The following is a 21781-nucleotide window of genomic DNA, read 5'->3' as shown; positions in this document are numbered from 1 at the left end:
AGGAGGGGTCAAGGAGATGTTCAGGGTTCTGGTGTGGGTAGTTGGGGCAGGGTGAGGCCCCTCCTCACTTACAGCTTCTGTTCTAGAATTCTTCAGTGAACTAAGGAAGCTTATTTTCAGTAGAGAGACGTGCACGTGGATATTAATTCAGCGCAGTGGGGTGGGTGGTCTATGAGGAATATCCGTGGCTGACGTGGTTCTGCTTGCCTGTGACTGTGTCCTTTCCAATTTGTTGTTACCTACTTGTTCCATTGTAAAATATTTTTAGCATGGCCTCAGTAGTATGAAAGCTACACAACAGAGTAAGGGCTCATTTCTGCTTGGAGAAGTCGGGGAATAGTTCATAGAGTAACAGATGTTGTATGCGAAAGGGTACATAGGGTTTTATTTGGAGACTCACAGGTAAAAATAAGAAGCTACGCATGAGAGACTATGGACTCTGAAAAACAAGTTGAGGGTTCTAGAGGGGAGGGGGGTGGGAGGATGGGTTAGCCTGGTGATGGGTATTAAAGAGGGCACGTTCTGCATGGAGTGCTGGGTGTTATATGCAAACAATGAATCATGGAGCACTACATCAAAAACTAATGATGTATGGTGATTAACATAAGATAATAAAAAAAAATAAGCTACGCAAAGGCTAGTGGCATGAAACAGAGGTCATGTCAGGGATCTGGCATGAGATGCTTCTCTTTGGTAAAGCTTGTGAAAGAGGATCGTGGGCCCTGCTCTGCTCTTCTGGTCCCAGGCAGATCTGGGCATCCCTCTTTCTCTGCACCTGGCAGTCAGATCATTAGCATACCCTCACGCCTTCCCGGCCTGAAGGGGGGAGCCCCAGCGTTCAACTCGAAGTGGTTAGGACCTGCACAGGTATCTGGTCATGAATGTTCAGTAAATGCTTATTGAAGATTCAGGAGGGACCCGTGGAGGTCCTGGTCTTTTTCTCTCCTTTTCCCCTAAGACAACTTTACTTCCAGATGGCTCCTTATCTCCCGGCCATTGACCACACTGGCTCAGACCGATGAGATCCGTCAGATCCTGGCTCCCTTGAAAATCTGCCCTGGGGTCCATTGGTGGATGAATTCAGCACCACTGCCCCCGTGACCTTGGCCTTCCCTGTTTGCTTTCCAGCCTAAGACTTGGCCCTTTCGTGTCAGGGCCTTGGCAGTTGGTGACTGTGCTCAGTGGAGTGGGATCTAAATCTTGGGGCTTGGTTCTAAACCTCCAGGAACTCTTGGCAAATAGTCCAGTGACCTCGGAGTCCCCCGTGGGGGTTAGAAGGCCTGAGTTCAAGCTTCAGTTTGGCCTTTCCTCCCCATGTGACCTCTGGTGGGTTGGTGGGCTGAAGGAAGATGGTCTTCCAGTGTTCCTGCTGACTGGCCCAGGTTCAAATATTCAGTGGTTGTAGGGTCCCGGAGTCCAAGGCCTGGAAGGAGCCCGAAGTTCCTGCTGTTGGAGGCAGTGGGAGCCCAGTGCTCACTCCTGACTTGGAACCTTCGTTTTTAGCCACTGCTGATGGCCTGGAAGAATGTTTGGGTTTTACCGAGTTTTTCGACAGAGAAAGAAGAAAGTCAGCGAGCACCTGCCGTGGGCCGAGCACCTGCTACAGGCATTCCCCATATTTTTCCATTTAGTTCTCTTAGAGTGCCTGGGGTGGGGTGGATTGTCAGTCCATTGTGCAGATGAGGAAACTGAGGCCCAGGGAAGTTAGGGCGCCCGCCGGAAGTCTGACGTACGTGACCCACGTCGAACAAGAGCCTGTTCAGTGGTGGGGGCGTGGCTCCTTGCCACCTCTGCCCGTCTGACCTCCCCGTCCCCTCTCTCCTGCAGAGAGCCAGCTGCTCCCTGGGAACAACTTCACCAACGAGTGCAACATTCCGGGCAACTTCATGTGTGGCAACGGGCGATGCATCCCCGGCGCCTGGCAGTGTGATGGGCTGCCCGACTGCTTCGACAAGAGTGATGAGAAGGAGTGCCGTGAGTGGCCAGGCCCTTTGCCGGGGTGGGGGTGGGGAAAGTCCTGGGGCCGCGGGGACGAGGGCCTGATCTGGCTCAGACCCTGCGCACTCCGCATGCCGCAGGCTGGTGGGTTTGGGGCTCTGGCCAGCAGCCCAGCCCTCTCCACCCTGTAGCTCTGCCAGGGACAACAGAGGACCCCTTCACCAGGCTCTCCTAACCCCCACCCTGGGGTGCTGTCTTTTTTGCTTTTGCTTTACGTATGAGGACTCTGAGAATCCCAGGGGTGATGTAGCTTCAGCATCTCCCAACTAGCAAGGAGCAGATCTGGATTTGAACTCAGGGCTGCCTGACCCCAAGGCCCGGGCTGGTAACCATCTTTCACACCTTGTACGCTGTGAAATGTTCTTTCTGATTAAATAAGGCGTAGCGTCATGCCAAGTAGCCCACACGGAGCTGGTAGCGAGTAGATAGTAATTTGCTGCCACCTGCCCTTTGCTCTGCTAATATGGCCTGGGCATCCCCTTCAAATGGGCACCACCAGGAGCTGGGGGTTCGTTCTTATCCTCCCCACCCACCTCCTTCTTCAGCCTCTTTTCTATTCTGTGCCCTCGAAATATGCATGAGATTTGAGTCTGTGGTGATCTACAAGAAAGGAGGCACCGGATGGGAGTGAGGGCGTCTGGGGTGTCGGATGATCACGCTCCCTGCCCTGTAGAGTGTAGTTCTCTTCTGCTCGGAAGTTGGGCGCTGCAGAGTGAGCTTGGCCCCGGCACCCTGGCAGGCGGGAGTGACACCTGAAGAGTGCTGGGCCCAGGGTTCCCTTGTGGGTCACTGCCTTGGGACCACACAGCTGGACACTGGTTCTTGTTTGGCTCGTCCGTGGGCTTTAGGCACCAGGCCACAGGGCCTCACTGACAGGAGAACTGTGTGTTCTGGCTCCGAATCTGCTCTCTTTCTGGAAGCCAGCTGAGGAAATGGCTGAGGAGATGATAATTTGAACTTTCATGTAGCTGTTACTGGGATTTGAGGCCCAGTCTGTTGACGCACAGGAAGGAAAACTGGGTTGGAGCCCACCTCTGGAGCCAGCCTGCCCATCCTCATGATGCGCTCCCTTGGGCAGGCTGCCCACTCAGAGACTGGCCCTTCGTCTGTCATGGGGTCCGGTATCCCTGCTTGCCTGCCCCTCACTCTTCAGAGAAGGTTTGGGAGGGGGTGGATTGGGAATATTTTTGTGTGTGGGGGGAATATTCATTTTGTTTATTGCCTGTGACTTTTTTCCAAACAGACCAGTATACATAATGCATTTTTATTTTTGCAGAATTTTTAAAAAGTATTAATGTCTGTTTCAGCTTTCTCTGTGTCCAGGTCTTCAAAATTGCTAGAAACGTAACGTTTGTAATTTTGAGTTACACATGAGATCGTGTGCGTGAACTCTGTAATTTGTCTAGTTTTGAGCATTATTAAACACTCCACGAAGATGTGCAATGAGCATTTCTGGAATACAGTGTGTCTGTGAACTCTAGTAAATGCTGATTTTCTTTAGCCGAGCTGGGAGTATTCAGGACAGGGTCAGTTTATGAAAGCGTACGGGGTTTGGACCTGAGACTAAGTTTTATTCCCAGCTCTGTCAATAGCAGCTTTGTGATGTTAGGATACTCTGTGACATTCTGTGTCTTGTGTCAGTCCAGTTCCATGATTTCAGAATTCATGCATAAACTGGAAAAGGTGATGGAAAGAGAATATTAAAAAAAAAAAAAAAAAAGATGGGGCAGGCAGCAGCCTGGCGCTGTTGGGTTTGATTTGGAACAGGCTTGTCTTGGCTGTTCTCGGTCTTTTTTTTTTCCTCCTAATTTCCTACCCTTAACCCCCAGGCATAATAAAGACTTGACTGGCATTTATTTAGTGTTTCAATCAAAACATAATTTTAAAAACCGTGCACACAAACACACGCATTAAAGAACCTCTCCTCTGTTGCCTTTCTTTTTTTCTTTTTGTCTTTAAATCGTAACAACAGAACATTAAAAGGTTTAGGTAAGAGAGGGAAGGAAAAGAGGTCCTTTTCTAAAACAAATTCTACTTGCGTTTTGAATTTCTTACATATTTCTTCCCAGTCCAGGGGTTGAGGGTATGAACACTGGAGATAGACTGTCCATATCCCCGTGTTCCCTCCCACACCTTTGCCCAGATCACACTCTACATGACCTTAGGGAAGTTACCAGGACGTTCTAGACCTTCGCCCTGGGGAGGATTGAATGAGAATGCCTTAGCCTCCTGGTGCCTCAGTGTCTTCCTATCCAAAGTGAGACGAACAGGGCTTCTGGTAAGCATTGTTGTGAAGGTTAAATGCACGTTGAGCACACAGCACAGCGCCTGGGGATTGTAAGCAGTGTGTAAACATTAGCAGTCATGGGTCAGTCCATACATACTGTTTTATCCAGGTGTTGTCATGGCGATGTGTGATGGAGTTACCCGCTTTTTTCTACTTCGCATTAGAGGCCCTTTGCCAGATGACCATATTTAGCCTTCACGATTGTTGTTTTGTGAGGTTGCCTCCTGTCCCATCACGTTGGTGTGGTGTACCTACCCATCGCCCTGTGGTGGCTGTTTAAATGTTTGGGGTCACTGAAGGAACTTATCCACACCTGGAGGGCAGTATACACGGTGGCTTCAGCCCGAGCCAGGCTGGGCCCCGCTGAGGTCTTCAGGGTCCCAACTGCACCATCTTTCCGAGGGCCCTTTGAGAGCAGCTGCTGTGGAATTCATATGCCACCTCTTTGTCCTTTCTTCGATTCTTTGGAACAGTGTGGTACTTACGGGGAGGAGAGTGAAGGTGGCTGATTTCCTCGCCACGGAGAGGTGATTGCCTCAAGTATCCTGTGAAATAACTTTGGCATTTTGAAGATAGTACACTTAAAAAAGGAGAATTCTTGCCCTTTCCAAAGGGTGAGGGAAGAGCCTGGAGAGCTCTGTCGTGGTGGGATATGAGGCGGTGAGAAGGATTTTCATAAGACAGGAAGAAGCTTTTCTTTTATCATAAACATAATAAAAACCACAAACTGTAAAAGTTGGGGGAACGGGGAGGAGAAAAACAACATCGCACCTAAAGTCTGACCTCTAACAGAACCACTGTTAGCATCTTGGAAGTTTTTATTCAGGGCTTTTCCCAGCTGAAATCACTGTGGATATGCAGTGTTATATTTTGATCTTTTTCTCCGGTAACATTTTGACCTTTTAACATTTTAATGTATTTTTTCATATTTCTCTATCCGTTTTAATGGTTACAAAAACCGTCCATTCACACGGTATCATATAGTTTATTGACTCATGATTTGGCATTTAGGTTGTTTCCAGCTTTCCACTCTTAGAAATAGTGTTCAATGTTGTGAACATGAGGGTGGACATGACTTTCCTCCTGTTTTGAGAGATTTTCTTAGGGTAGGTTCTCAGAAGTGAAATTACTGGGTCAAAGGACAGGAGCCTTTTTTGGTTCTTGAAACCAGTGCCCGCTTGTTTTGCTAAAGGTTTGTATCAGCGTGTGCTCCTTTGCTGGCAATGTGTCAGAATTCTGGTTTTATTTTAGTCTTGGCAGCATTGGGTAATATCTCTAAAAAATATTTTTTCTGGCCAATTTAGTAGAAAAGTTATATATTTTCATTTTTATTTTTTTTAATTATCTAAAGAAATTGAGTGTTTTTCCATAGCCTGTTTACTAGTCATGTTTCTGACTTTGTGAAGTATCTATTAATGGACTAGAATAAAATTTCCACCCGGGTTGAGTCATTAAATTTTCCACCTTGTGAATCTGGAGAACCTCTGCCTTAGAGTTTTGAGAGAAGAGGCTCAATTTGGGATAGTTTGAGTGAATTTCTGCTTTTGGTTGATAAAATGCCCTCAAAGATCATTTTATTCAAATAACTTTTTTTTTTTTGGTAGTAAAAGGAATAGAGATGTTTTAGAAAAACGTGGAACACACACGAAAGCAGAGATACTTTGAGAGTTTCCTCTGGGTTGCCCTGTCCCAGGCACTTTGCGCTATATTAACTCATTTGATTGTCACAAGCCTTATGAAGAAAGGACTGTTGTTATTTCCAGATGAGGGACCTGAGCCACAGAGAGATTACTAGAACTGGCCTGTTGTCCCAGAGAATAAGTGCCCATCAGCTTCCTCCACCAGAGACCACAGGCTTTCTCTACCTGGGTCTCTGTTATCGTGCCAAATCGGATTCCTCTGTATGTTATCACTACTAACCTGCTTTTGGAAAAAACCAAGAAACGTTGATGATGTACTTCTCTGCAGATGATTTCTGAAATGGCCATTAGTGCTGTGAGTCTTTGCAAGAAGAGACTGTAGTGTAATTACTGCTACACACTGTAATAATAAAGCAGCAGTCCAAATTTCTGGAACTTACGTGTGACCTGGAGTCACGAGCCTTAAGATCTCCTTCCAGCTTGGTGTCAGATTTTAGCTGCCATCTCTCTGTGTCCTGACCACATGGGGGAGAGGTCTTGGAGTTTTGAGTTCTGTGTCACGAAGTGCTCTTCTTTGAAAAAGGAAATTGATCGATGTCTTCGATCAAGCATGTACGGACTTTCACGTCTCAGGCTGAGTGGTGTGCGCACGCATGCATGAGTACACGTGTAGGTGGGGGTGGAGAGGAGATGGGGATGAATTCAAGGATCTTGTCAAATGATAAGATTTTAATGGAATGCCAAGTCCAGAGACAGAAAAGTACAAAAATGGAACTTGAATTTTACTTGCTTTTACTGTTTACAGCCATTTCTTGAGCACGACTTTTCATTGCTCTGGTGTGATGGCAGAAATCCATGAGAGGCTTTGGAGGACAAGTTTGGAATAAGGGACACCCAAGAAATAAAAAGGGGGAGGAAAATAGGGTGGGGGGGACAGAAACTCTTTCTTTCCTTTTTATTCCTTTTTATCGTCTTTCTCATCTTCTGCCTCTAGGTGGCGCCACATGTAATGTTTTTCTTGTAAGCCTGCTACTGGGCAGGCAGAGATGAGGGGACGGAACTGGAGTCTGAGTTATTATCTGTATCAAATGTCAGCAGTAATTCAGCTGTTCCACCAAGGCATCAGTACTTGGCTCACATGCAGAATTCCCTAGAAACCGGGAAGTGGAAATTTGTATCCTTATAGAAAGGGGAGATTTGGATGCAGAGATACAGAAGAGGAAAGACTCCGTGAAGACATAGAGAGAAGATGGCCATTTAACGCCAAGGAGAGTGGTTGCTCACAGCCCTCAGAAGGGACCAACCACCTGCTGACACTTTGATTTTGGACTTCTGGAATTTGGGGCTGTGAGACAATACGTTTCCGTTGTGGAGGCCACCAAGTTGGGGCACTTTGTTACCACAGCTCTAGTGAACCAATCCGGGCATCTACCCATCTCCCTTTTGTTCTTAAAAGATTGTTACGTGGTGGGGTGCCTGGGTGGCTCAGTCGGTTGAGCATCTGACTTAGGCTTGGGCTGTGATCTCAGGATCCTGGGATCCAGCCCAGCCCCCCTCCCGCTGCCCCCCCACCCCCCCGCCCCGTCAGTGTTGGGCTCCCTGCTCAGTGGGGAGTCTGCTGGTCCCTCTCCCTCCGCCCCATCCCCACCCCTCCTGCTCATGCTGCTGCACCCTTTCTCAAATGAATAAATAAAATCTTTTAAAAAGTTGTTACGTGCTGATGTAACAGGTGACATTCATAGGCATCCCTGCTTCTGCTCTTTTCTTTAATAATTTGAAAGTAAGAAGCGTACTGTTATAGGGTGGATTCTGTCCCCCCGAAAGATACGGTGAACTCCTAAGCTCCAGCACCTCAGATTGGGGCCTTATTTGGAATTGGGATCCTTGAGGATGAATTAGTTAAGATGAGGTCATCCTGGAGTAGGGTGGGCCCTTAATCCAGCGTGATTGGTGTCCTTACAAGAAGACGGTGTGAAGATCTGAGGGAAGAGGGCGAGCTGACGGCAGAGGCAGAGGATCGGGGTGATGCAGCTGCGAGCCAAGGAACGTCAGGCTCTGACGGCTGCCACCAGAAGCTGAAGAGAGGCAGGAAAACGTCCACCCAGAGTCTCGGAGGGAGGGAGGCCCTGCTGATACCTCGATTGCAGTCTTCTTTCCAGAAATGTGAGAGAAGAAATTTCTGTTCCTTAAAGCTGCTCAGAGTACGGTACTTTGTGGTGGCAGCCCCGGGAATCTGATACACTCACTTCCCGGGGGCAGTTAAAACCATCTGGGCTGCAGTGGGCCCTTTATTACCCTCCTCCGGCCATGCCGCCAGGCCTCCCCGGGCCCGGGAGCCGTGTGAGATGTCCCTTTTCCTCCGGATCTGGGATCTGGCTAGCCGTTGTTAAGGGCTGAATTTCAAAAGCCTTCTGAAGACGTCGGGCTTCACAAAACAAAACTGGAACTTGAAAGAGTCTAGAGAATATCGTTGCGGTTTAACGGTCCGTCCATTAAACACTCGAGAACGAAAGCTCGCTGTCCTTCGTGGCATTCCCTGTGTGGGAGGAATCCACGACCTGTGTGTGTTTACGACACCTCTTTTCGAACTCCGTCTTTTTGTTTGTTCACATACTTGTTTTAAAACATCTTAGGTAATTCCGGGCGTGCCCCCCACTTCACTGAACGGGTTTCATCTCGAATGTGAGACCATAAATCCTGTAGTTGGGAACAGGGGCCTTGGGCCAGCCTCCACTTATGACCTCTGAGGCCCTGGGCACCATCTTCCTGACTGTACCTATTTCCTCATCTGTAAAAGGGGGATAGTGATGGTCCCTACGCCAGGGGTGATATTGAAAACAATAGTGCTGTGTCCAGGCCATAAGCCAGTAAGAAAGGGTCTGACCTTGAACAACAGGCACTGTTTGCTGGTACAGCTAGGGTGAAGATCAGCCCTGCTGACCACAGGGCACTGTTGTCGTTAACGAGCTAATGTATGCGAGGCTCGGAGCTGGTGCCTGGCACGGGTTAAGCATTCAGTAAATGCCAACCGACATTATTCCCTCAATAAGCACTATGACATTCTTGCTGAAATCCAAGGCTGTTGTGACATTCCTGGCCCGTGCAATGCTGGACATTACTGGTCCAGCCCGCCCCTGGCCCACCTCTTCTAGAACCTCGCGTTCCCTTCTCCTCCACCCCCTCTCTTCCTGCTCTACCCTGAAGAACCTAAGCCAGGTCAGGACCTTCTTTTACTGGGTCAATATCTTCTTTTCCCTTTAGAGAGTCTTGAACACACAGTCGTGAGCTCTTCTGAAATTCTCTTTAGCTGAGAGCTCCAGGGAGCCAGCCACACACTGCAGCTGGTGCAGAAGGGAAAGGAACAAATATTTGAGGGTCCGAGATGAGCCTGGCAGGCTCTCGGGGCTGCAGGGAGGGAAGTTTAGAGGGAGCTGTCCTGCATGCTGCAGTTGGGGACCTCTGGTTAATGGATCTGCCATTGGCCCCCGCCTGTAGAGTGGCCGCATCAGCTTGCTCCCAGCTCTGCGGCAGCCCTGCACAATTAAGCACCTAAGTGGATTTTGATGATGGCATTTTGCTTCATTGCTCGAACAGCCTTCTTCAGTCCCCGCCTTCGCTACACTGGCCTGAAACCCGCACCGTGCCCTGCAGCGGCCTGCAAGGTTTTCGGCCTAGAACTTGTACAAGAGACAGCCTTCCTGGTCCTCTTCCTGCCCACTCCCCCGGGCATGCCCCCTGTGCCCTGCACCCACGTGAGGAGAGGCTTTCAGTCCTGGTGTTGGGATCGCAGCCTGAATTCCCAGATGGTCACCCAACAGCTACACACAGACTTTCTGGCTTGTCGAGCTCTACTTGACCTAACACGAATTTGACCTGCTGCTTACTTTTCTAAAAGGGCCCTGTAGCTGTTTGAAGATGCTGGCAATTTTTTACACCCCGGAGGGAAATACAGAGTGCTCTGAAACTCTCCGAGTATATCCGTTTGCTAGGCCTGCGATAACAAAATAGCACACACTGGATGGCCTCCAACAACAGAGAGGCATTCTCTCACCTCATGGGTCGCTCGACGTCCAAAGTCAAGGTGCCGTGCTCTCTCCGAAGGCTCTATGGGCCCTTTCCATGATGAAAGAGTACTCAGAACTGCTAGTGGGTGTGTAGGCAGCCTGTGGGAGTTCTTTGCCTTGAAGCTCCTCGGGGCAGGGAGGGGCTCTTACTGTACCTTGCTGGGAGCTCTCGGCCTTCCAGCCCACCTGGAGGAAGCGGGGAGGGCTCCCAGCCAGGCGGGGCTGTAGTCAGGTCTCCTGTGTCCTGGCCAAGGACACTGAAAACAGAGATGAGCTTCCAGTGTTTCTAAATTGGGAACTTGCACCTAAAAGTCCGGATTATCAGGTATTCTAGAAAGATCAGATTTCACGTTAGGATACTTTTCTGCGCTCAGAGAAGCTCCATCTGTCATGCGTCTCACCATCTTGTTCATGTGAAGGCTTCCAGTAGTTCTTTAGTTCTGAGACAGGCATCTTTTCATGTTTTCCTATCTCTGGAGTGGAGACGCCTCTTATAATGGATGGGATAGGAAAACACGGTGTCCTAGTTTTAATTGGCCAAGTTTTTTCTTTCTTGGTTGTATGTAAAACAGCGGCATGCCTTGCAATCCATGGTGTGTTGGGTTCAGTGAAATAGAATTTTCTCTGATTGTAGCATGCGATGTCTCAGCCCAAAGTTGTGACATTTCCAAACCAACAGATGCACCATGTGTACGTTTTCCTTAGGGTGCTTGAGGACAGGATGCAGGTGCAGAGTCGGGGGCAGGGGTCTGGTTCTGGAATCATGCTGCCTGGCTTGGATCCTGGCTCTGTCACAGGTGAGCTTTGGGACCTGGGTGAGGTACTTAGCCTCCATTTCCTTAAATCCCGTGGAATTTCTATGCGGATTAAATGAGCTTAAAAACCTTAAAAACCTTCTAAGTAGCTGCTGGGACATAGTAAGCCCTCAGTAAATTCTAGCTGTACTCTTAGTGGCTGTGTGGAGTCACATTTCTGGTTTAGATCCCAGCTCCGCCCCTGGCTAGTCACTTCCTTTTGTGGAGCCTCAGTTTCTTCATCTGTGAAACGGGAACAGGTCTGAAAAGGGATGTGGGAAAATCTGACGTGCACGAGCTGACGTCTGGTGCATAGCAGGCAATTAATAAGACCCGCTCTGCCATCTTCTGCCTTCCCCCCCTGTACGTGATTCCCTGAAAGGGAGAGTCTCCAGGGTGGCCAGAGAATTTTTGATCCAGGCTTCTCTGGGACTCCTGCAGTCATCAAACATGGCCTGGAAGGTGCTCTGTAGCTTCTGCTTTCCGGCAGGTTGTCTAAGCTGAGGAAGGTGGACGGTTCTACTTCAGAAGTACTGTGAATGTTGAGGTCAGCAGCACATTTGTCAAAATGAACATCTGCCCTTCCCTGAACCGTTTTCAGAAGACGGAACCCAGGGACCCCATGATGTTTGTTTTGAGGGGTGTGCTGTGGGGCAGCCCAGGATGGGGGATCTCCTATGCCAACTACAGTGCTCTCGAGCCCCCATCGACCCCCCAGAAGGTGAGAAGGATCAGACTCTCTACCAGGGTCCTGATGCCCCCTCCCTTGGAACTGGGACAGGGGACCCCAGACTCTGGTTGGGGGAGAGGTTGAAGTGTAAGGTACTCTAGAACCTAGAGAAAAACGGAGAGGAATTTGTCCCAATTTGGTCTTTTCCTGGAGGAGAGCTGCTCTTTCATTTCTGAAGTCACCAATACCCCCAGCTCTTACAAACTTTTGTCTCGTTAGTCATGGCTCCCCTCCCACCTCCCTGCTGGGGTCATTCCAGGCCTATCTGGTGCTGACAGAGAGACTCACGTGGCATCTACCAGAAACCCTGTCAGATCCCTTCTGGTTTCCACTGTCCCTCCCCAGTGACACCAGTTGCTGTTGGGGAATTGCCACCACTTTCTCAGGAACTGCCGATCCCCATGCCCATACTGTCACCAGTTGAGAAGTTGGTGGCATGGAGTCATCTTGAAGTCATCTTTTAAATCAGCTCCTGCACAAATATCAGCCTCACTCCATCTTGCCAGCCCTCCCCACCTTGTGCAGAGAACTCTGTTGTTATCGGCACTGCGTGCTGTCTTTTCCCTGCCTGCAAGGGGAGAATCTTAAGGAAGTGGCTCGGAGCTGGGGGTGTTCGAGTTCTTCCCTCACGCTAGAATGAGTGTGGCCAGGTCGCCTGGGCCCCTGTCGTTCAGACACGCTCTTGGTGCTAGGACTTGGCTGTAGCCGCACCATGTTGTCAGTGGTAACAGGCTCCATAATGGCTAAAAAAATTTAAATGGCTGCAAAATCACAGGATGTCAAAAAAAAAAAAATTTTTTTTTTTTTTTTCCTGGCACGTCGAGACAAATTTTGCTGATCCAAGTTAGGCTGTGACCGTGCAGTCTTTTTATTTTTATTTTATTTTTTTAATGCAGACTTGTGCTTTTATCTGCGACACAGCTAGTTTGCAATTGCCTAATGGCTTTTTAAAAAATTCCGAGACAGGGCACCTAGGTGGCTCAGTTGGTTAAGCGACTGCCTTCGGCTCAGGTCATGATCCTGGGGTCCCGGGATCAAGTCCCGCATTGGGCTCCCTGCTCAGTGGTGGGTCTGCTTCTCCCTCTAATCCTCTTCCCTCTCATGCTCTCTGTCTCTCATTCTCTCTCTCAAATAAATAAAATCTTAAAAAAAAAAAATTCAGAGACAGATGAGAGAGTAATAATTAAAAGAAGAGGATGTGGTGCATTCATGTAATGCAGACACGTGACCAGAGAGATTCGTTTGCTTGTAACACTTGAATAGTCTTTGATGGTTTAAAGTGGGAGAAGATGTGGGGGGTGGGGGGTGGGTGGGTGGATTTGAGGTCAAAAGCTAACTGTATACTCCTCTTTAAAAAAGCATTTCAGGAACTTTGGGCTTTTCACATTGTTAATATCATGTCCTTTGCCCCAGTTCCTGCAAAAGGAGTCCCATAAAATGTAGGGAATGACTTAGGGGTAACAGGTTTTCTAGCACTGGTGGATGAAGGGAAGGGACTGAGATCAGTTCTATGTGGGTATTTCGTGTTCTACTGCCTGGAAAAGCATTGGGTTCATTCCAAATTAGAATATCTTCTCTGAGTCCTTTGGAAACGAGTGGCTCGCAGGTACCAGAGTTGCTTATTTCTATCATCAATGCCCTTCATTTGGGGGGGGGTGGGGATGAGGGTGTGGAGGCAAGTAGATAATCAGTGTCTCTGATTCTCAATAGGATTTAAATACGCAGGGACCCAAAACCATCTTGGCTCCTATCGACTCTTGTTGGGTGGAAGTGTTGTTGGCTTCTCGAGTTCTTTTGGGATCTGGCAGTAAGCTGGTGATGTTTACCAGCCTCCTGTGCTAAGAGAAAATGCTCAGAGAGGGTGGCCTGCTTACACAGTGATTTGGGGTGGTCACCCAGCGTGATGTATTTTTCTCTCTTGGCCATTTTGAACATTTTGGCCAATGAGTGGGGAAGCCGTGGCAGGAGCTTGCTCGAGCCCATCACCATCACTGTGCTGCCTGTCACTGGGCCACTTTCTGTTGAGCTCCTGGCACAGCCTGCCCCTTGACGCTCTCCCAGATACTCACCATGCTTCCAGAGTCTGGGCAGCAGGCGGGGCAGCCGGTGGGAAACCGAGGGAGGCTCTGTCGCGTGACAGGGAGCAGATGGTCCTGATGCAGAACGTGGCGGGCCTTGGCCACTTGCTGTCTCACATTAAAAGCCAAACCAAGGCTGTTTCCAGCTCCCTGAGATGGAGCATACTGGCCAGTCTGATGCTGGGAAGGGGAAGGGAGACTGTGTCACCTGCTGACCACAGTTGGGGTGTGTTTCTGGAGTACAGCAGTGACCGTGCCTGGTGCTTTGACTCAAGGCCGAACACCCTTGAGTGCCCACTCCCTTCCCCATGCTGCCACCACTCAGGACCTCCTCTGAGCTTCTCCTGAGATGGAAATGGAGGTGAGCCCCTGCCCCCCTCCCCCTTCTCCACTTCTCAGTTAGCTTTTTCACAGCATGCTGGAATATGGTTCTAATGGTAACTTGGGGAAGAGCCTGTCTGGCCACCCTGACCTTGGGGACAGGCTGTGGAGTAGCAGTTATGACTCAGGCTGTATTACGTAGGTCTGCTGAGACACAGACCCCAGGATGGGATTAGGCACCCTGGAGACTTCCTGGGGGCGGGAGCAGGAGAAGACAGGGAGAGCCATGATGGTTTAGCACCTGAACAAGGAGAGAAGGAAGGAGGAGGAAGGGGAGGGGAGGAAGAACCTCAGACTGCTGCGTGGGTCCACGAGTGGTTCTGCCAGGCCCATGGGATATCCTAGTTGGAGGAGTCCTGGGTCCCTCAGGGATGGGCCTGTCTTAGCACATCTGTCTTGCCCGGTCAGTGTCTAAGAGCAGCTCATGGGAGGTCTGGCTTTGGCCCAAGTCCTGCTCTACCGCCTCCCAGCTGTGCAGCCCTGGGCAAGTTGCTGCACCTCTCTGTGCTTCCTATGCCACGTCTGTGAAATGGGATAGGAATAGTGGCGTTTCATTGGGTGATGCAGATTAAATGGCTCTCCGGAAAGCTCTTAGAGCAATACCTGTCAGACGGTAAACATTGAACAAATGCAGTTCTTGTCATTGTCCTGTGCTCGAAATTGTCCTGTGCAAAAGGCATGGTCACACAGTCGTAAATGCTGGCCCGCTGTTGTCCTACAGTCACCAGACTTACCACAATGACATGACTAATACCTTTCCTGAATGAGTAAGAGTGTCATAGTGTTCTCTCGATGGCCCAGGGGGAAGCTGCTCCACCTAAATTTGACAAAACCAAAAAATAAAAAAAAACCCAAACCTAAACAACTAAGTTTCCTTGAGTTTTCTCGTGAACAGCAACTGAATGAAGCTCTTGGCTGTCACCCCCCGGGGCTCTTGGGCTCTAGGGACAGTCCCCAACCAGCATTTCCTAAAGTGGGCTTGGTGGGTCACCTGACTCATCTGTTCACGTAGATTTGGGGGTGACTCCAAACAGAATCTCCAGGCGGGAGGCCCAGGAATCTGCATTTTCACCAGCAGCCCACGGGAGTCTTGTGCTCACTGCGCTGGGGTATGAATCTCGATGAAGGAGGAAGTTAGGACAAAGCTTGTCTTGTCAGCCTCTTAAGATATCAGGGAAGGAAGGATACCCAGCCAAGCATCCCTTCTAAGAAGCCCAGGCAGGTGAGAAGCATCCCAGCTAGTGTGTTGGCCTCCAGAGCAAAACCTTCTGACCCCAGAGCGCCGCGCGATGTGATGGCCATGTGCGAAGGGTTAGTGATTGTTTGCTTTAAGGTGCTTTCCTGCGTGCTGTCTCCTGAGGAGAGCAGACGGATCTCAGGTACCATCCCCGCACTGCCCACGAAAGGCAATGCCTTCATCTCAGCCAGAAATGAGATTCTCAGCAAAAGGTGCCCAGCCTTTGTAAATCTCAACAAGGAACGCCAACAAGATTAAATCACCATTAACAGTGGGTGTCTTGGGGAGGTGGGGTAATGGACTACTCTTCTTTTCTAACATCTTATTATTTTTGCATGGGAGGCAGTGTGTGGAGTGCTTCAGGGGGCACGAGCCTGCCTGGGTTTGTCCTGGTTCCTCTGCATCCTGGGCAGGTTATTTAATCGCTCTGTGCCTCAGTTTCCTCATGTATAAAACAGGGAATAATCAAATAGAGGGAATAATCAAATACCTCACAGATTTGACATCTGTGTGTTTAGACAATGCTTAACACTTAACTTGAGAAGAATTAGTTACTGTTATTAATAATCACACCATCATCTTCGTGTCCATGCATCAGGTAGCTGTAGGACGATTGAAAAAGAAATGCAAAGAGTCAGGCTGCTTAGATTATAGGAACTAATGTGCGAAGGGTCTAGACTATCTGCTATAAAAGCCAGTAGGAGTTTGCAAGGATCCAGCTGTCTGGTTTGGGGCCTGACTTTTCATCTCTACAGCGAGGGGTGAGATGCCTATCAGTGTTTGGGACTTTGCCTCTTGGAGTGCTAAGGGTTAGTGCCGCAGTGGGAGGAAGGAGGACAGCAGTGCAAAGGGGGCTTTGGACTTGACTTGGGCTCATCTCTGTGAGAGCAAAACAGCTACAGTTTTCTCTTTTAATACCTGGTGGGTTTGCATAAGATTTTTTTTCCATGAGGGTTCTGCGGTAAACAGACAAAATGAGTTGAATCCCACTGGACAGGTTCCCTAACAAGCCCCCATTCCCCCTTGGCTCCCTTCTCGGCACCTGCAGTTCTGAAGACAGCATCGTGATTGTCCTTTTCCAGGACAGAGCTTACTTAAAACTACCGTAGATGAGAGCCCTCGGAAATTTGTTTTGCACGATGAGCCCACATCTGCTTTTTGGGACTCTTTAATGATAGCATTGGGGTGCCTTAGTTACTAACGAGTTCCCTGTTTTTAGACCCGCTCAGGCTTTGGGCGATTTCAAGTTCTAACTTCATTAATTGCTGGTTGTGTGACTGGGTGATGAATATGAGGATATAAGCAGAGGGTACTTTCATACAGTGAATGGTGGGTGTCAGGGACCTAATTGCTCTAATAATCAGAAGTGACTGGTGAATGTCTGCTTGGGATCCTCTTTCTTACCCCAGGAGAGACCTGTTCTTGGTTGCAGACAGTTTCTGGGCAGTGCCATTCTGGGCAATGTCCTTTCAGTGCCGTTGACCCTGCCAATGAGCCATGAACTGTTAGGAGCCAGGCCCCTTTGTGTTATGACAGGGGCTGCCTGGAAACGTTGTATGAGCTCATCCAAGAAGTTGTGGGGTCCCTTTTTAAAGCAGTCTCCCTAATACTAGCAGTCAGCCATCCTCACAGACAAGGCCACGGACATGGTTCCTAGAGCATCCCTCACGTCCCACTCTTCCCTTTGTACTGCAGGGTGTATTTTAGAATAAACACGAACCATGGATTGTATAACCATGCTCTGATACAAACCACATCTTGGCAAGTGTGAACGACTGTGAATACAATACGTACGTGAAACACACTTCCCCTGTGTTCCTCCTTAGCGTTCTCGTTCCCGAGCCAGTTTCCCCCCGTGTTCTGCATTTCAGAAATACTTTGTTTTTCATTCCAGACAGTGGGAGGACAAAGGCAGATTTGTTTCATCACTTAAGTTGCTAATTCTGCCAGGCTTTTGCTCCCACTGATCAGCAGTCCTCCTTAAAGTCTTCTATGTGAGGCTGGCCTTTGGGAAAATTACACGGGAGTGGTATCATATTTACCCTGTGCGTGACTGCAGAGGACATGAGTACAATCAAAACAAAACAAATAATGGAGGAAACAAAACAGTGCCTCTCTGAGTGAATTTTAGGGTAGGCTGGTATGCCACAGCTGAGCAGAGCAGGGGGTGCAGGCTCTTTTTTTGTTCTTGACTCTGCATGGAACGTAGGGCATGTGATTTTACTTTATTGAGCTCTCCTTTCCTTCTACATAGAAACCTACTTCTCTGGCATCTTCCCAGAGCTATGGTTATTTTATAGGATTGACATCACCCAGTTATTTGACTTCCCTGCTGATGGGAGTACAGAACTGTAAAAAAAAAAATTAACAGAGGCTGCTGCTTACGAAGGGTGAAGATGGATGGATGGATGGAAGGATGGATGGATGGATGGATGGAAGGATGGATGGTGGATGGATGGATGGATGGATGGATGGCTAAATGGATGAATGGGTGGGTAACTGGATGGATGTATGGATGGATGGAAGGAAGGAAAGGAAGGAAGGAAGGATGGATGGATGGATGGATGAATGGGTGGGTAACTGGATGGATGGATGGATGGGTGGATGGATGGATAGATGGATAGTTGGATGGATTGATGGATAGACTGATGGATAGATGGGTTGATGGATGGATCAGTGGATGAATTGCTGGATGGATGGATGGATGGATAGATAGACAGAACCTCTCATTCTATAACCAAATCCCTGCCCAGAAGCCTTCCTGACCTTCCTCTTTATTCTAGGTACATACCCTGCCTTGTTCCTGCTCCCATAACCCTTCTCTGCCTTTGACTTTTAAACCAGCAGGTGCAGTCAAGAGTGGTAGGTGGTACATCTTCTAGGTAATATTAGAAGCTTCAGGACAACCAGGAAAGGCCCTGCATACATCTTGTTCGCTGTTATCCCCACACCAAACAGTGTCCACTGCCGGCACATGGAAGATGCTCAGTACCCATGTGTTGGATGAACCAATGAAAGAACAATGACTGTTGACAAGAACTTATTGGAGCAAATCTGTGCTTTCCTTCTTGTATCCCTCTTGTACTACTGCTCTCTCAGAGCTGGTTTTCTTTTACTGGGGAGCCAGATGGGATTGCTAAGCAGGAATAGGATTCCTTCCACCTATAATACACACAGACACACACACATGCGCGCGTGTGTGCGCACACACACACACACACACAACTTCTCCCTCAGGACTTCTAAAGGGGTCACCTGCCTGATTTGCTTTAACAGCCTAACCTCCTGTCCTCCTTTTCAGCTTCCTCCATCCTAATTCCTCCTTGTTAATTAATCATTCTTCTGAGGGTAAATATTCCTCCAGGCTCTCTCCTTTTCCTTTGGGTCTCAAGGGGTGTGACCTCTGGGAGAGCCTTGTCTTTCTCTCTCTCTCTCTCTCTCTAAGCCTTTGCGTAGATACCTATTATTATCAGCTCAGTCATGGTATCCTGATATTTTGCTCGGATTTAAAGATGAGAGGCAGGGTCTAATGAGGGGCTTTCGTGCTCAGGAACACAGGGCACCCGGCAGCCTCAGCGGCTTCTCCATTTAATTCCGGGCTTACAGGGACACTCACTGTGCTTGGCCCAACCCCGGGGTGGGGGGTGGTTCACAGCATCTTCAGCCCACAGCCCCGGTGCCTGCGCTCAGAGGAGAAGCCAGAGCCCTGTCAAGGACTCGAGCCCCCGGTCTTCCTGGGGTTAGCATGCTTTGGGGCAGAGAACTGTTGCCGTGGGGATGCACTCTGGCTTTTCTGGGCCTTAGTTTTCTCATCTGTCAAGTGACTTTTGACCTTCTCCAGCCCCGTTACAACTACAGCTGCCTGTGATTTAAAATCGAATGTCCTTCCCTTTGTGAAAATGCAGAATGGTTTTCAGGCACCTGAACGAATGGGTTTAGGTTTGTTGAGGCTTATGCAGAATGGTGGTGAACCTAAGTGAGCATGTTACTGTAGGCGCTCTGGGGTCAGACTATAAAACTCGGAACTGTGGACCAGGCACTATACCCAGTCTCTGCGTGGCTGATCTCATTCAGTCCTCACAACCGCCCCAGGGGGTCAGTCCTACCAGTATCCCCATTTTACAGATGAGGAATTGAGGCTTGGAGAAGTTAAGTCATTGGCTGAGGGTTTGGGTGGTGGAGTCACATTAGGACGGCCGACTGTCAGGCTTGAGTGAGCAGATTGACCTGTCTGCTCTGCTGCCCCCTGCAGGTAAGTGTGTGCCATGGCGGATGTGTGCCGAGAGGTTTCCAGGCTTTCGATGCAGGTTCCGGCCTTCCTGGTAACAGGAGGGCATATTGAATGCCCTGCTTATCCCATTCCCATGCAGGAAAGGATTGCATGTGAAGTGTCTGCAGTTATGCCTGATTGCTCCTCTGCCCGGAGGGTGAGGCAGGGGCCTGAAGCATCAGAACCTGGATGGAGGTTCTTTTCAGTGATTCATTGCTGTCTTTGTAAAAATCCGCCGCAGGCAGATCTCAGGGCAGTCTGCACTAACTAGGTCTGGCAGGAGGGTGCCTGGGTACCTCTCCCCTCTCCCCCCAGGACCCTCCTTCCATTCGAGTCTAGAACTTCTCAAACGATATCTATATATCGAAAAGGCATGGGGGTCTTGGTCAACTACAGATTCTGATGGAGTGAGTGTGGTGGAAGGCTGATTGTCTGAATTTCTAACAACCTCCCCCCACCACCAAGGGTTGTCAAATGCGGCTGGTCTACACTGGGAGCAGAGAGGGTCTAGAGGCCATGGTTTCCAGGCTGCATCAGAATGATCCAGAGCCCTCAGTAAGCGGTTTCCCAGGACCTTCCTGGGGAATCCCAATCACCAGCTTGAGGATGGGACCCTGGAGCTGAAGGTGTGTCTGGAACTGCACTATGAGAGACATACCCACTCGGTGGCTCCTAAGCCTCTGTGGTTGACAGAGTCGTCTGTGGATTCAGGCCATCCTGGCAAAGACGACAGGCCTGGACTGGGGCTAGGCCACTCTGCGTGGGTCCTGTTTCCCCAGGAGAGTCTGACCTGTCCTTGGGTTTGGGAGCTCACCTCCTTGTTTTGGCCCCAAACTCTCCCTCAGACCAGAGTCCTTCAGGACGCTGCTCTGTGCCTACTTTGTGACTTGGCCCTCTGCCATCTGGCTTTCGCATGTGCTACAGTAATGAATTTGCTCAGGAGAAGATGACAGGAAACCCCTGATTGTCAGATCCAGCGCTGAGATCTGACCTTACCTGGCCCCCCAGCCATGTCAGACACCATGGACCACATCCTTCACTTCCATCGTTTGCTTGCTGGGGTTCCATCCAGTGTCTCTGAGCTGCCCCTCTCCCTGGTGGGGAGCCCTTCTCGGGCTGTTTCCTGCATCATCATTCACCAGGAATAAATTCCTTCCTTCCCATCCAATATTTCCTTCTCCCCTCACCTTGGAGACCTCTTCCACTTCCATAAACTAGTGAGGCCCAAATATATATTTCCTGAATGATCTTCCTGAACCACGTATCAGATCATGTTGCTATTCCCTTTGCTTAAAACAGGAGGTAGAGGACTCTGGAGCCAGCCAGCCTGGGAACCTGGCCCTGCCCCTTGTCAGCCGAGAAGTCTTGACTGAGTCGTTGAACTTCCCTGGGCTGCCACTTTCTCCTGTGGAGGAGGGGATGAGGCGCCTTATCTATGTAGAGTGAGTGCCCTGCACTGGGGTTCGTATACTGTGAGCACTCACTAGATACCTGCTTTGGAGGGTTTTTTTAATCCTTGCTGTGAGGAATATGAATAACAGCAGCCTTCCAGTGGCTCCTGGGTCCCCCATGGAGTCAAGGGGGACTCTGGAGTGTGACTCACAGAGGCCTTGGGGCTGGCTCTACCTGTCTCCCCGGCTGCAGCTCCCCCCCAGCCCCCCGCACATGTCCCCAGCCACCCAGGCTCATTCCCCCACCCCCGCCTTTGCACACGCTGTTTCCCTCTAGGACTCTGTCCTCCAGCACAGCCTTCAGCCTCCATGGTGCCTCCCCTGCCTCCCCCAGGAGTAAAGGGCCATGTTCTCCTTTGTGCTTTCCTCCGTCTCATGGGTTCTTCTAATGCATCTGTCCTGTACCGACTTGACTCGCTTATATGTCTGTGTCCTCCTTAGACTGTAAGCTCCTTAAGTCCTTTGGCCTCCCTGGCATTGGGTATGGCTGACTCAGTGGGCTGTTGGAATGAATGACTGTGTGACTGTGAAAATCAACAGTGGGCCCAGTGGCAGACAAGGCAAGCACTGGTTTGAGATGATCTTACGTTGTTATGGACGAACACGTAGGAATCATCCTTGAGGCCTCCTTCTTGCTAACCGCCCCCTCTCTGATCTCATCTGTTTGCAAGCCGGGTCAGCTCTACCTCTAAAGCAACGGTTCTCAAGCAGGGTGGTTTTGGCTCCCCCGGGTTATTTGGCAATGTCTGGCTGGAGACATTGTTGGTTGTCACAACTGGGGACACTGCTGGCCTCTAGTGGTGGAAGCCAGGGATGTCGCGGAACATCCTACCCTGTAAGGGACAGTGCCC

General features: G+C 49.6%; 1 protein-coding gene across 6 annotated transcripts in view; it reads left to right on the top strand.

Annotated features, from left to right (window-relative positions):
* The window catches only part of LDLRAD3 (low density lipoprotein receptor class A domain containing 3), a 226367-nt gene that overhangs the window by 68116 nt on the left and 136470 nt on the right, over positions 1-21781 (top strand). For 4 of the 6 annotated variants that reach the window (XM_081798305.1, XM_081798302.1, XM_081798306.1 and 1 more), the window contains one exon: positions 1828-1974. The exons of the other annotated variants lie outside the window; for them this stretch is intronic. In XM_081798305.1, coding sequence (XP_081654431.1) covers positions 1828-1974 — 147 coding nt within the window. The remainder of the gene's footprint in view (positions 1-1827; positions 1975-21781) is intronic. 6 annotated transcript variants of the gene reach the window in all.

The sequence above is a fragment of the Leptonychotes weddellii genome, chromosome 11 (assembly GCF_054177405.1).
Source record: "Leptonychotes weddellii isolate Sample4059 chromosome 11, ASM5417740v2, whole genome shotgun sequence".
Classification (NCBI taxonomy): domain Eukaryota; kingdom Metazoa; phylum Chordata; class Mammalia; order Carnivora; family Phocidae; genus Leptonychotes; species Leptonychotes weddellii.
This window is presented reverse-complemented; position numbering and strand designations above follow the sequence as displayed.